General features: G+C 43.9%; 2 protein-coding genes across 2 annotated transcripts in view; one reads left to right on the plus strand and one right to left on the minus strand.

Moving 5' to 3' along the window:
- Positions 1-3456: 3456 nt before the first annotated feature.
- The window catches only part of T265_09979 (hypothetical protein), a gene marked incomplete at both ends in the record, with an annotated part of 62906 nt that continues 51658 nt past the window's right edge, over positions 3457-14704 (minus strand). Inside the window, one exon of the mRNA XM_009176216.1 lies at positions 3457-3604. Within this exon, the coding sequence (XP_009174480.1) occupies positions 3457-3604 (148 nt within the window). The remainder of the gene's footprint in view (positions 3605-14704) is intronic.
- Positions 8839-13690, plus strand: T265_09980 (hypothetical protein; the record flags this gene model as incomplete). The annotated part of the gene is made up of 3 exons (XM_009176217.1): positions 8839-9117; positions 11216-11376; positions 13378-13690. 3 exons carry the CDS (start codon positions 8839-8841, stop codon positions 13688-13690), a joined length of 753 nt encoding a protein of 250 aa, XP_009174481.1.

Consider the following 14704-nt stretch of genomic DNA (forward strand, 5'->3'; position numbering starts at 1 on the left):
TACAAACTCTCTGAGGTTAGCCAACTGAAAACATCCGATTATTCATTCATATATGCCATTTTTGTCATTCACGCTGTGAGCACACTCTGGAATCCGGCTAAGCATCGTATTCTGGAATTAAACTGCGTGGCTCACCTCGTGAAATAAAGCACAGTAACCCTCTCAGAGTGCCTAAGAAAATGGCCCCCTGTACTCGATAAATACTTGTTGATAAATCGGGTGATGGAGTTTTAGTGTGTCAGCTGGCTTTTAGAAATTAGTCCGATAGCGATAAAACCAGATAATTTGATGAGAACAATGAAGGCATGCGCGCAAATATGGGCAGATATATGCGAGGGGTCAAAATTCATCGCGTGTCCTCCTGCAGACGAGCAGATACTCTGAGTGGTGACCTGTGCTCAGGATTACCACAAGAACCGGATATTAAAAAGCGTCCAGTCCACTTGACGTATCTTGATTATTCAGCTTCGGGGCAGTGATTTGTGTGAACACCGCCAAAATGAGCAATGTTTTTGGAAGAGGAGCAGGGGCCAAATAACCCTTACGATTAACACACTACTGAGGCATGTGAAAGGATTTAGCTGTGGAATATACTTGACGATTGATGTCACATTCAACCGACTAACGATATGTTGGTCAATCCGGTGAAAATAACGCCGATGTTACTTTTGTGACGAATGCACGGTCACGAAGCGCAGTGCCCGGCCAAATATGGCGAGATGGTTTTTTAAGGGAGGGTTGCAGGATTTCATTGTGTGACATCAACCTTTATTGCGTCCAAATAGTTCAAGCTCGAAAGAGTTCATTGGTTATATTTTCAGGTGAATGATGAGCTTGTCGATTATTTTTGAGTTGTAATGTTACCAATCAAAGATATAGAATCAGTGCGCTGTTCCATTCATCTATAGGTTCTTTCTCTAATTTGGTGTCCTGACAATGTGCATGGTGATATTTGAGAAAGCCTCGGAGCCCGACTGATTAGCTTCTCCGGAGAGTTTTCATCAAAATCTAAATCATCATAGTATTCAAAAGAATCTTATGTTAATGAAAATAGACGGTTTTAGATGAATTAAAGAGACTTCAGGCTGTCTTGAATGTGAATCATTTTTTCGTAATCGAACTGACTTGGGTGTACGCCAGTGATGGCTGAGGTACAGAAGAATCATGAGTTTTGGGAAGGAGATCCGCCGCCTTGGAAAAGAGAACGTCAGTCACTTTACTAGAGGGAGAGCTGTCATGATAGATGTCGCTGGTATCACACAAAGCTACTATGAAGGAAACATGTGTGGCGAGTGTGTTTGTCCCCAACGGTAAAACCCGTAAACCACAGTTGGCGATTTCCGCTCAGCACAGTTTATTCTCCATGGTTGGCCAGTAGCTGGAACCCCGTTCAGCACAAGCATAACACCTAGCCTATGAACCAGCTTGTTCTTTGAAGCTGATAATGAAATATCATTTCTCGCCACAAGCATCAACAGCTAACTAAGACTTTGAGTTAGATCGTTGGTAGAGTATCCTAGAAGGCCCATTTTCGAGCACCGCGGAAACATCTCAGCCTACGTGCGTATTACCCATTTCTCGCCACAAGCATCAACATACTGCTAAGACTTTGAGTTAGATCGTTGGTAGAGTATCCCAGAAGGCCCATTTTCGAGCACCGCGGAAACATCTCAGCCTACGTACAAGCGTATTACCCATGAATAACAGTACTTTCTTGCCGCGTCAGTGGCAGCCTAATGACATCAACCCGATGGATCCACTTTCTGAATGCGGCACGTTGTGTAGGAGAAAATAGGCTATCGGTGACCAGACCATTCTATCTTATCCACACATTTTCCTTCTATTATATCTATTGTAATTCATTCCTCTGCGGACGCCTTGATGGTCATCAATAATTTACCTCAGCGTAACTCACACCCTTTTGATAGTAACGCATTCAAGCAACTGCAACTACAAGCTGTCCTTGCTCTTAAACCCGGTCATCTTGATATGCAAGTGATCTGTGTATCAGATTCCATGAGACGGTTAAGCCGATTCTCATTGATTTCCAACTGCGCAACTCTGCAGTCCACAGTTTACTGTGCTAGAATGTGTCTGGTTTGATGTTGTCACAAACTGGAGAAATCCTTGTTTCAGTGGACACATTACGAGAGTTGCTGTGCACATACTTGAAGGAATCCAAAAGCACAAAGTAATCCCGGTCCGTTTGTCGTTCCCGCTTATTGCACAAACAACCAGGTCGGCAAAATTAAGGACAAGTTCATTGAGAAATCTGTGAGCTGGGTCCTCAGATATGGCGTTTTTCTCCAAAACCCGACGAAAAAATCGGACGGTATTACCTCAAACACGTAAATTGGCCATCAGTTACCGGTGGCGCGGATCACCATTAGATTACCTCTCGTCTTATAATACTTGCGGATTCCGGCCAAGCGCTCATCTGGATTCTGTTTTCCAGTCGCTTTACATGTATTGTGCGGGAAGCTTTCATAGCATTTGTTAGACTGCTAACGTTGAAAGGATATATGAAACTCACCTCTCCGACCAGTGCAACCTCATGGAGCATGTAGCGAAACGGGACCACCATATTGTGCAAACTGATTACATGAAAATCGTACTCATTTTGCACGACGTGCCGCGGCCTGTGATGTACTGCACAGTGGTCAATTTGACTCACCCCGCAGCACGACTCTTCGCGTCATTCCTCCTCCAGTGGGCTACTGAAGCCCATGGAAGTCTTCCTGAAAAGATGCGGAATGGATTCCGCAAGGTAATATTTGGGTTCATTCATTGGTGTTTTCTGAAATTATTTTGCTTCTATTCGTACAGTAAGTATTTTGCCAATTGCATAAATGTTCTTCATTTGATTAGATGAAAACTGCAAAAAGGCGCACTCCCAAAATTTCACGCAAAACAAAAAGTTGGTCATGTGCGTCGATCCTCGGTTCCGAGTTCCTTCGCGCTTACACCGGCCGTTCGCCAGTCTCACGTTTCAACTTTGATATCAAAACATTTCAGACTATCTTCAGAAACTATTTAATGCAGGAGCTGTCCAGAAGAAGACCCTTGGACAACCATGATTGTGTTACCGTTTTTCGCCGACCTAAGCTAAGGAGAACAATTTCCAGTGAGTCTGTTTCATCTGACCTCTTTACTAGCGTGTGCTGAATCTAGCGTCATTATTTTTATTATTCCGCCACAAAGTTCTGGTAAAGTAACCTTTTGTGTGGACAGCCCAATACAGATATGATGAGCCCGAGTGTTTTCAGATAATTCGTTCGAATTTTCCTATCAAATCAACGTAATTTTTTTCCTTTTGCCCATCCATTTTGGCGGCACGCTCTGAGTCATGAGGTTTACTCGAGGAGCGAATTATCATATGTTTACTATACTGTAATCCCCGCAATCCCACAGTGTGGTTTCACCGGTTCAAGGCTGCTTTTACTGCTCGGAGAAGTACTACTCAAGCCGTCTGCTTTTCCTGTGTCGTCCAGCATCAACCGGCGCAATCCCACAGTGTGGTTTCACCGGTTCGAGGCTGCTTTTGCTGCTCGGAGTAGCACTACTCAAGCCGTCCGCTTTTCCTGTGTCGTCCAACATCACCCGACTGATCAAGCAACAGAAGTAGAAGATCTGTTGGAAGGAAACTTACTTTGATGTTCTTCGAGCGGATGCCATCACTAGGCAGGAAAGTCCGAAAACAAGATGCTACATGATTTTCTCACCACAGTCGAAGTTGGTGACAGGTCGCCGTCACAACTGCTTGTACATATACGACCGCAACCTGGCGGTGGTAATCATGGCACAATTATGGCTCGACAAATTCCCACCCTCAATGTCTCGCGTCATTAGTGCTTTCGTCGATGAATATAGCTTGCGGCAGCTAGTTGAAATGGCGGACAAAATCCATAAGACCTACTCCAGTTAGCCTGTTAACTCTGTCTCCCACCGTACACTCACTACTACCACAGATTTAGATCCAATATTTTGTGCCTTCTCACATACAGACTACATTTGATTACTTGACCGCCTGTCTTAAACGTCTCGGGACGAACAGGCAATGACCACGTTCAAAAACTTGATCATTTTCTCGTCCACGCCCCCTTTGGTGATGATATCACCAAAGTTTCGCTCCCAAAGCACGCCAAGGCCAACCGCCGTGTTCTTCAAGCCGTGTCTCAACAGCCCTCTGAACGCCTCAGCCAGTCAGTAACGGCGACGACTCTTTGCGGCCCTCCTCGCACTAGTCGCCCATTCCACATCACCGATCGCTCAAGGAGTCCAAAATTCTTCGTAGATACCGAAGCTGAAGGTGGTGTAATAACATGAATCTGCTTCCTTATTATGCTTCTTATTCGTTACACACCGCCAACGGTTCGCGCATCGATGCATATGCCAAACGTTCCCCGGTGCTCCACCTCGGATTGTGACGTGGCCGACGTCCAAACACCCATCCTTTGCGCAGACATTACGACTCGCTACAACTTCCGCGTCGACGTTCGACACAAACGTCTCTTGAGTATGCTGCCTTCTTTCTCAGTCAACGGAATCGGTACCCCACATCCATCCACAAACTCGAGTTCTTTGTTATGTGGGGATTAATTAGGGCTAAGTGATGTCTCGTGTATATCCTGCCATATTGATGTATGGTTTGGCCACTTAAGTCCCGCGCTGACATACTGACAGGACAAAGCGCATGATGCAAATCACACTTCCCCAGCACAAGTTCGCCAAACGAAGGCGAAACTTTGACATTGGGTCTCATCTATCGCTGGGTGGGATCCGCCGTCTTATATTGAATACACAACGGAAACCGCTAGAGCATATATGCATAATTGAGATTATAGGGATAGACGGTCCGCGCTATAATGTCGTGTAGACTGATTTCCGTTATAGACGAGGGCTGCGGACATGTTTGAACATTTTTTCATGGAGCACCGTAATGACAAACCGCGAACGGGACGATTGCAGTGATCTGGCTACGCCAAAAGTTACTTGGCCAGGAGTGTGTGCCGAAGTAATAAGAATAACAACGCTAGATTCAGTATACACTAATAAATAGGTCAGATGGAACAGACTCGCTGGCAATTGTTCCACTTGAAATAGTTTCTCCTTGGCCCAGGTCGGCGAACAATCAATAACCCAATCAAGGGTCTGCTTCTGAACAGCACCTACATGAAATAAATACCGAAGAAGGTCCGAAATGTTCCGACAATAGAGCTAACACACGAGACTCGTGGATGGCCGCTTTAAGCGCAAGCGAAATAAGAACCGAGGGTAGAAGCACGTGACCAAGTTTTTGTGTTGCGAGTACCCCTGTTTGCAGTTTTTCCTATTGAAACGAAAAACATTTATGCAATTGCAAAGTAATATTGGCAAAGTAATTAATGTATAAATGGAAGCAAAATAGAGGTGCAAACGCCAGGTTGCTGCTCCTGTAGAGCGTTGACCGCGATAAGGAAATACGCTTGAATAATGAAGGTATACAATTGAAATTTCTCACTTCAATTGGCGTGAGCGATATCTTGCTTGACTCTTTCGGAGGCCGTAGTAGCGTTGGGGACAAGGTGATATACTTTTCTTTGAAGCCAAGTAAATCGGTAATTGAGTGCAATATATCTGCACAATGAGTGTTGTGTTTCCGATAAGACGACGAATTCGGGTGATAGTAATGCGTATGGGAATGATTCTAGGGCAAGAATGCGATCGGACAATGGTGAATTAGCATGAAACTGTAGGTTCATGCAGTGATTTCCGCTGCGTAGGCGTCACTAGACTGAATCTGCTCTAGTACGTGTCATATTTTATCGCCACGGACAGAGTGGCCTTAAGTGCCTCAAATATTTTAAGCCATAAATTTGTCCGCACATCAAAGGCCCAATTGGTCTCGAATTGGCCGAGCGCTGGGTAAGTGTCTAACTGCTGAAAAGGACATGAGATATCCGTTCAATTAGAAATTTTCCTTCAGTTACCAGGCGAGCATTATGATCGGTCAACGACTGGAAAATATTCCGGTGACAGTCATCAGTGGTGGTCGTTATCGTTTCGACGTTGCCTGCAAAACCAATACAGTGAACTTTATAACACAGTGGCTCTAGTAAGACCCAGCATAACACCGTTGATTAGCCATAGCCTAATTAAATTCTACCAAATTATTTGTCCTACAACCTAATAAATTCGACGAAAAACCTGACAAAACGAAAACAAACGTAAAGCAGGATATAAGGGCTAATTTGAACTCCGCACCGCAATTTATTCGTGCATCCAGACCCAATGATTTTGACAAACTGAATGAATTACCTTGAGTTACACACCACCGTACCACAAAGTCAGCAAATACAAGTATGTAAAGGCGGCGTCAATCGCAATTTCAAAAAGGCGCACGTCAAGCTCAATTCAATGGCCACATGAGATTTAAGTTTTGCGCCAATGTGAAGAGTAAATCAAGCGGCGGCCGAAAATCATTGTGCGGTTACACAGTTTACCACAAAATCATAAGGTTTTGACTTCAAAATTTGGCCAGTTTCGGCGACCCGGGTACCGAGCAAAATGCGTGGAGATTTTATCATTCGCACCAGCGCTTTTTCTTCTTAATCCTTTGAGCGCGCTCGTTTTGTTACTGAAATTTTGAAGACTGTATGCAGAGTGCAATTCGCAGCTGTTCTGATAATATTCCCGTGAACACCTGATCAATAATGAACACGCGTACAATACAGCGGACGCCGAGAATATCAGCGAAACCTGCTGACTCTTCGAAAGACAGATATTCGTGATGGTGCGCATGGAGAATTCGGGTGACACTTGATGCTAATTTTATATCCTTCATAATGTATCCAATTCAAACTACACTCTGGCGGTGAAAAACTGATAATTGTCATACAGCAACCAAGCCCTGAAATAGTCCAGCGAGGCTACATGAAATTCGGTTTCCAGACTGGGATTCCTGGACATCACCTAACCGAATCATCCCACGCAGGCATTTACCTCTGACTGCTTAGCGGTGATAAATGTCTATGACTCACGGGCACATTTCATATTTCATGTGATTCGACAAGTAAATTTGTACCATTACTTCTTCAACACACTTTGCGTCCCTACAAATAAAACTGTCCGGACCAATTATTCAAGCTTCATAAAGGTGCTATTTTGAGTTGTTGATGGCTTCAGTGGATTGCACCGCAGCTGGAATCCTGAGCCCCTTCCGAGTTTCCTCCATTCGGCCTTTTGGTTGCTCGTAAGGCAGCAAACGCGACTGTGCCTTACAAGCTTTATTTGTGCGTGGCCTCGAAGTCTGGCTGCAGCAATTGAGGGATGAGGCGTATTCAGGTGCTTATGCATCGTTGCCCCAGGAACCTGTCGAAGAATGGCTGGAGCCAATAAGGACGGGATATAGTATTCAGTAAGTAACTTTTTACGAAACGAGCGATACTTCACCAAAATGCATCATGCAGCACCGAGGGCTAACCGTGGCTTGCAGGGTGCTTGGACGCTAAGTCGTCGCCGGTTGAGGGAAGCAGGGTGCCCGTTATGTTAACCAGAATTTTTGACATTCGTTACAGAATTTGATATGGTGGAATCCAGCGATCAACTTTCGCTGCATATGGAGCGAGCATTTTTATGCCTACGCACTTAGTGTATTGCAAAAAATAAATCAAGGACTTGGTCAAGAAACACTCATATGACAGCTCCAAAAGAAGAGGAGAATAAATATGAATGTGAGGATAATTCCAACTTGGTCGGCACGAATATTAAATATCATAGAAATTGACGTTTCATCGTCGTTGAGCGAATTCATTTGTATGTTTGGAAGCAATAACCAGCTGTTGGGGTGAATATGGGCTTCTTAAATTAATTTTCGAAATCAACGTGTACTTGGACCACTTAAGAAAGAAGCCCGTTCCATATCTCCGAACAAAACATAGCTAGTCTGAGGAAACACAAAACCGTCATGCGTGGTCCGGGTTGAAGCCAGGAACTCTCAATCTACTGCAGTGAAACCATGGCATGAATAGTCATATTTCACATCCTCTGGAGCATTCTTCTTCCGCTTTATCAGTTGCGGAGTTGAACAACCTCTTTTCGGAATACGCCCTCGTATGAAAGTCAATGCTGTTTCACAAATGTCTGTAGCGCCATATTTTTTCTATAGTTGATTTTTACTCTAGTTATTGGAGTTCAAGGGTTTTCCCCAAAAGCGCGTGATTTAGTCAATAGACTATACAATCTACATCGTTATCATAATAGAGTGTGCGATATCGCTAGACATTGACGTCGCCCAGGGACGTATCTCTTATGTTTATTTTCGTAAGTCCGGGTAAACGATTTCATATTGCAGTGTCGGCTACAGTAAAGGGAGCGATAGAGAGTAGAAAATAACGGTGAAGATCCACGCATATTTGATTTGTGAAATGTTTTTCTAACTGAATCGCCTAGTATGCCCTAATTTCCTCAGTTTCCATCCGCTTGTGCTAGATGAACGTGGCTCAACTCTTTGACCCCATGAATTTTCGTTCTCCTGAACAGGAAAACATACCCCAACAGCGGATGTTCCGATAAGTGGCGTCAAATACACTTCTGTCTTTCAGAATGCAACACGTTCCTTCGTAAATTTTCCCTCTCAAACAACTGGCGTTATTGTTATTTTCGTTTTCCAAATAGAGCGCACGCAGGAAACATGCACAATGTTTTGGCAAAGAACGCTTTGAACAGAACAAACAGAAACAAACTCACCCGGTTACCTCATAGACATAAACCACACGAAACTAATGCAGATTTTCTATTACGGGTTTTCATTCGGAATATTGATTCAGCCGCCATATTTGTGTGGAGAATTGGAAACATATGGGCCAACCAAAGGTTGCTACGTTGAATGATCTCTCTATAAGAATAAATCAATGTCCCAAGTGCGGAAAGTTTTTTTCAAGTTGGAGGATCCTCTATCAGCACCGGAGATCGGTCCACCCGAAAGAAACACGTCAGCAACACGATGAGTGTGGGACGTTATTCTGTGGAAGATCTGGTTCGCATAGGCACCTCAGAACCGCACACGCGAAAGCACAGAGTCACGTTCGCGGGCAATGCAGAAAATGTTTCACTGGTCTGGGCAATTTCAGGAAACACGTGGTTGCTAAGCTCACCAAAAGGCCAGTTAAAAGATTGTCGACTTATGACAAACCCCCCGCGAATAATTCTTATACACACGAGATTTATTATACATGCCTACAAGTGGCATGATTGGCTGCTTAAACCTGACCGAATAAATGTCATACACAAAGGGTCACTTTGTCAGTTCTCAAGGGCGGGTTCTCGGAAGACAAATTCTAAATATATAGAAAGGCTAAAGACCGCTGTTTCGGATAATTTTCTGAGGCAGTTTGAACAGAATGCATCACGCGGTGTTAAATTTGATATTTGATTCTGGGAGGTTTTGTGACATGCATTTATGTACTCCATTGAAATAGGCCAAATTTGTCTGTGAAAGGATTATCGTATTCGAAAGTAGAAAACAGAAAGCTGAAAGATGATCGGTTCCAAGGAGAAAGCGCCGCGAGTTGATGCGTTAGATTGGCTTAAGTTGCTGTACAACGACCCACCAGCACACTTGATCATGAACAAACTGTGGTTTGTTGCACACGTGCAAAAGTCACCAATTGTCATCTATTTGTCATTGGTGCTCCTCGCCTATATGTTGGTTTATTCCACAAAATGTAGCTATTATTGTGTACCATTTCTAGTTGATATCAATTTCCGTCTGTCCGCACTTGTTTTCCTCCGTTGAGGCCATTCTGTGTAAAGTTTGCCCGTTCTTCTGCATAAACCTCCTGACGCACAATAGTTGTAACTGTGTTTGTTGCATCAGGGGATGCACGAACAGACATCTCGACAGTATGCAAGGCAAAGCCTCGAATTTTCACCGTAAAACCTTGACGTGATGTTCAAAGGAGAAAAGACAAATTGGACTACGTTAATCCACTGGAATGTGCTCATTGTCTAGGATATAGAGGAAATCATGTTGTTGACCGAATGTTGAGGATGCACTCAGTGCCAAAGTATGCATTCATGCGGTTTCACTGTAATTCAGGGAGTTGGATAAGCTATTTATGGGGAAGCTTATATGAGCGGTTGTAACTAAATTAAGCTATTTATGGGGAAGCTTATATGAGCGGTTGGTCACTGAATGCAACGGCTCGAAAAAGGTCGGCGACACAGTAATCAGTAGCTTTGTTGTACTGAAACTAATTCTGGTAAATCCTTTCACAGCGGCAGCCGAAACCGTGGCAGGTGATCCGAACACATCTATTTGAGGAAGTTGTGGAGACTACTTGCTCTGAATCTTTAGGGTGAAATCAGATTTCCTATTGATTATGTGAAGTTCTTACATAGATCAACATATAAAAAACCCTGCAATTTGAGTCGCCCTAGCTGGATGGTTCGCATTTCAAATTCACTCCTGTCCACATTCAGAAAAGATACTTTTTGACGATTGATGCTCCGGTGAAGAAAATAAGGGCTTAGAGGCTGCAACGTTGGAGATCGTCTACAGTACGTTATCTTGTGTTCGCGGTGTCTCTAAATAAAACTGTACTGTACACAGGCCTAGCAGCCTACCGGTGCAGACCTGTCAGGCAACCAAATGTGTGTGGTTCATTCGCTTCTCTGATGTGTGTCCCGCGTTAGCGGAAACTTGCGAAAGCCAACCGTATGGTCGCGTCAGAGAGAGTGAGCGTCCCCGGTAGCATCACCGGCAGGTAGTTTGAAAGAAAGACATGGTAGACTGACGAAGACTAAGCTCGACTTTGTTATTTAGCGGATACGTAGAGAAGATTTTTCGTTGACGAGGCGCTGACATTAGAAGGTGGATCGAAGAAGATGTGGCATTAGGGTTTCATGCTGTTTAACATTGGAACCATGCTCGTGGCTCACAAGTCACACATGTACATATGAAGCTCTCACCATCCATCTCCTATCATTAGTGATTACCCAACGTGATGTAGGTTGACTCTCGCTTCATTGTCCACCGAATTTCGCCGCCATATTTAAACTGTGGTTTCCCCCGTTATTTGGGATGGTCATTTAGGAATGAATTTAATGTCAGCCATAATTTCATGTTCAATTCAACGGTCGAGACGGGGAGGCGATACAGAGTGACACATCTGGTGGTAATGCCCCACCAACACACGAGGGTTTTATCCCCTATGCCTGCTTTCAGATCTGAGAGGTTGAAAACAACCAGGCAGTCATAAATGCGGCCTGTGTATTAACAAATTACTTCAGCTGGGGCTTACCTTTTCCGGTCGGTGGGAAATTCAGGCCAGTGAAACAGCCCAGTCAATTCGGACAGGCAAGCGCCAAACGGACGCTGGTAAAGGCAATTCGCAGGTAGGCAAGTGAAATGGAAGTTACCAATCAGCCAATGGAAGTTGAATAGTTATCTCCATGGCACTGTCAGAAGCATACATATTTTATTCGTTGACCGTAAGGCCGGCGTCATCAACCGCATCATACTCTGTTGGCGATAATAGCCAAATGTTCATTCAGGTTCTCGGGTACACTGCAAGTACGGGTTCGTAATAAACGAGTTTAGTTGCAGGCATTTCAAACCGTATTTACCGTATTTAAACTTTCCGAAATGTTGACTTTGGCCGTTGTAAAAGGTGTAACAGATCAGGTTATTTCAGATGTTGGTATCCGCGAATCAGGTCAAATTATTTGGAAATGTCAAACTTATCCACTGACAAGCGAATATGAGGACTCGCACATAAGACCGCGTGTTGATCACAAACTGGAGGTATGCTGGTGTTTCGTTCCACTATAATGAGTAAGTGGTAAGTGAGTACTCCAACCAGTTGCCACGGTGATGTTCCAAAATTTTGCATCACGCTAGTCGCACCGAAAGGGCATTTGTTGCAAAGCCATCCACTGACTCTGGACAGGCTCTTTGTTTTGTTTACTCGAAAATCACTTGAATGACCTGAATCAGTAAAATGGAATGGACGAAATGGGCTCCTGAGTGCTAATGGCGTTATAGGCAATCTCTGTTCTGGTGAGCTCTCAGTGAGAAGGCCGCCTATTTCGTGTGTACATCCTCAGTTGACCTACATTTGTGCTACTAGACGCGAAAAAATAACAGCAAAGGATTGTCGTTGCTTCCACATTTGGAACAAAAGTGCACACTAACCATCCTCTGGAAACGCGGCAGTTAGACTGGATAAGAGCCACCTCTGATCCTGCGGTGGTTGTGCAAAACTGAGGAGCAAAGTTTTCATGTCTTCAGAAGACTTCGTTGCTGTGGGCCACTGAAACACATTAACACTCCGCTTCAGGACAGAGGCCTGCGTTAGAACTGATAAAGACCTATTATGAGTAGAACATTCACTCAAGCAGCAGTGTCCTAGCATGGCTGGTTTTGAATCAGTCAGTAATCCAGATTATTTAATTTCTACATGTACGCCGAAATACGTGAAAATATTGCAAATTTTAAAACGCGTGTTTTCATCGAGGAACTTAAGGTGGCTTTCGTATTAGGCTACGCAAACGAATTTACAGAGCAGCGTCTAAGGTGGCGACTTCCACAAATGTTCGTGGACCACATATGAATACTCATCAGCTCAGTTAAGTCGTCTGTTGCATTAGGCAAACCTGCCACAGTGAACTATGTATTCCCGACCGTTCATACCGAGGAACGGGACCTGTGCTGTGAGATATTTCGCTAAATGGTTCTTTATCTCCCTGTCACGTTAGCGACCACAGTTTGACTGACATAACTCCAGTTTATGGACGAATGCGCGAACTTTTGTGAGAAAATCACGTTTACGCGGTGATACAACTGAATGGTATGGCCAAATCATCCAGTTTATGGACGAATGCGCGAACTTTTGTGAGAAAATCACGTTTACGCGGTGATACAACTGAATGGTAAAGATGGCCAAATCATGCGAGCCCTATTATTAAAACTCAGTGATGTTGTGGGCAGTTCAGTTGCAAGCTCAAGAAACCGGTGATCAGCTCGCGGCGATCGAACGGCTTTGGCTTTCAGAAGTAGTCAGGTTGCTGCAAACTTGAAACTCTTTGCAGATGCATCAGCTACATTTTCCAAAAGGATGAAACAGATACGGGGTGCTTTTTGGCTTTATGACAGTCGATTTCAACTACAAAACGGGTGTTCATGTGATTATTTACAGGTCACATCATGGTATTCAATAAATTGACTGTCGGTTGAATGGTATATTGCACATATGATTTTTATATTTGTATTCATGCAAAAACTTTACTGAAAATGATATTAATTTATTTGATTAAATTCTAAAATGCACTTGTACTCAAAATGCAATAAACAGATCGAACCGAGAATGACAGTTTCAACTGCTGATCAGCCGGAAGGAGCGAACAGACGAAGACACCAGAGAGGACCTCACGTGTATTTCGTATGCCTCATAATTCGCTTCACTGTGGGCAGCTAACAGACATCAAAATATGCACATGCACGCAAACAGTGCTTGTGGACCTCACATGCCTGCAAGAAACATCCAGAACAAGTGCCACAACCAGAGCAGAGAAAGTCCTCGTCCCGAATGGGGAACACGCTTTTCAAGCTGGGATACCTTGTTTCAGCACTGGCGATCTGTTCACCGACAGGAGCCGCGCTAGCACCGTGGCGAAGTTGGACCGGGTTCTGCCGAAAACGGAACTTTGATGGGCATGTGAAATAAGTGTACACAACGCAAGCCCCTGATACTTGCGTAAAATATGGGAAAAATACCATCAATTGGCGGTTTTGAGGGAACATGTATATTATACAAGACAAAACAAATAAAATGTGACCTACAGAAGATCGAATCCAGACTGAAGAACTCTTTACTTTCTTCGTGTGTTGTTAAAAGATGCATGTGAGGCACTTAACACCCTAAAACGTATCGCCCGTGTGGATCGTGTGAGATCTTCGGGTAGCTTAAACGGGGTGGGATCATTTGAAAATTCATTCTTGCTTTCGACCTGATTGGCGTTTAACTCTCGAGCAACCGACAAAGAGTTCGATCGTTTAACCAGTCGGCTGTGATGTAACTATCATAAATTTGTGTTTTCCCAACATTTTAGTTCAGCCAGCATATTGACGTATTTGTTCGTAGCTCAGAGTTCTTACATCACTGAGGGGTGTCACCTTCGACTATCAATGGGATTGCACATCTTCGTCATCATTACGGACCCTGGGAGGCTATGAATTGGCGCGCCAGGAAATGAAATTACAATATGATAAACTAAATGATGGTGCTATCAGGCGAGCTGGTGATGAAGATTGCTAATCTGATTAAACAGAGCACCAGATTAGATGCACAATTCCAAATCGACTTCCTGAGTACTTCTTCGATAATTTCAAAAATTGTCCTTGAAACTCGGCTAATTTGTCAGCCAGTTTGCGGTACGTGGGTTCTGTAAAGCTGCTCCTGTGAGATAATGACGGGTCCGTTCTTGCCAAGACTGATCAGCTGCACAGTTTTATATCATTCGTTAAAGTTCAACCATAAACTCTCGCGCAAACAAGTGGACTACGGTGCTGTTCTAAAATGAAATATACCGGGCAGCATGTTTGGATTTTGATAGGTGAAATGTATGGTGTTGAGAAAAGCACTTAGTAAGCCAAATCACCGTCAGAACTTCCCAAGCTATAAAGTTACATTAAATCTAATATGCTGTTGACTTTCGCAGTCGT

The sequence above is a fragment of the Opisthorchis viverrini genome (genome assembly GCF_000715545.1).
Source record: "Opisthorchis viverrini unplaced genomic scaffold opera_v5_329, whole genome shotgun sequence".
Classification (NCBI taxonomy): Eukaryota; Metazoa; Platyhelminthes; class Trematoda; order Opisthorchiida; family Opisthorchiidae; genus Opisthorchis; species Opisthorchis viverrini.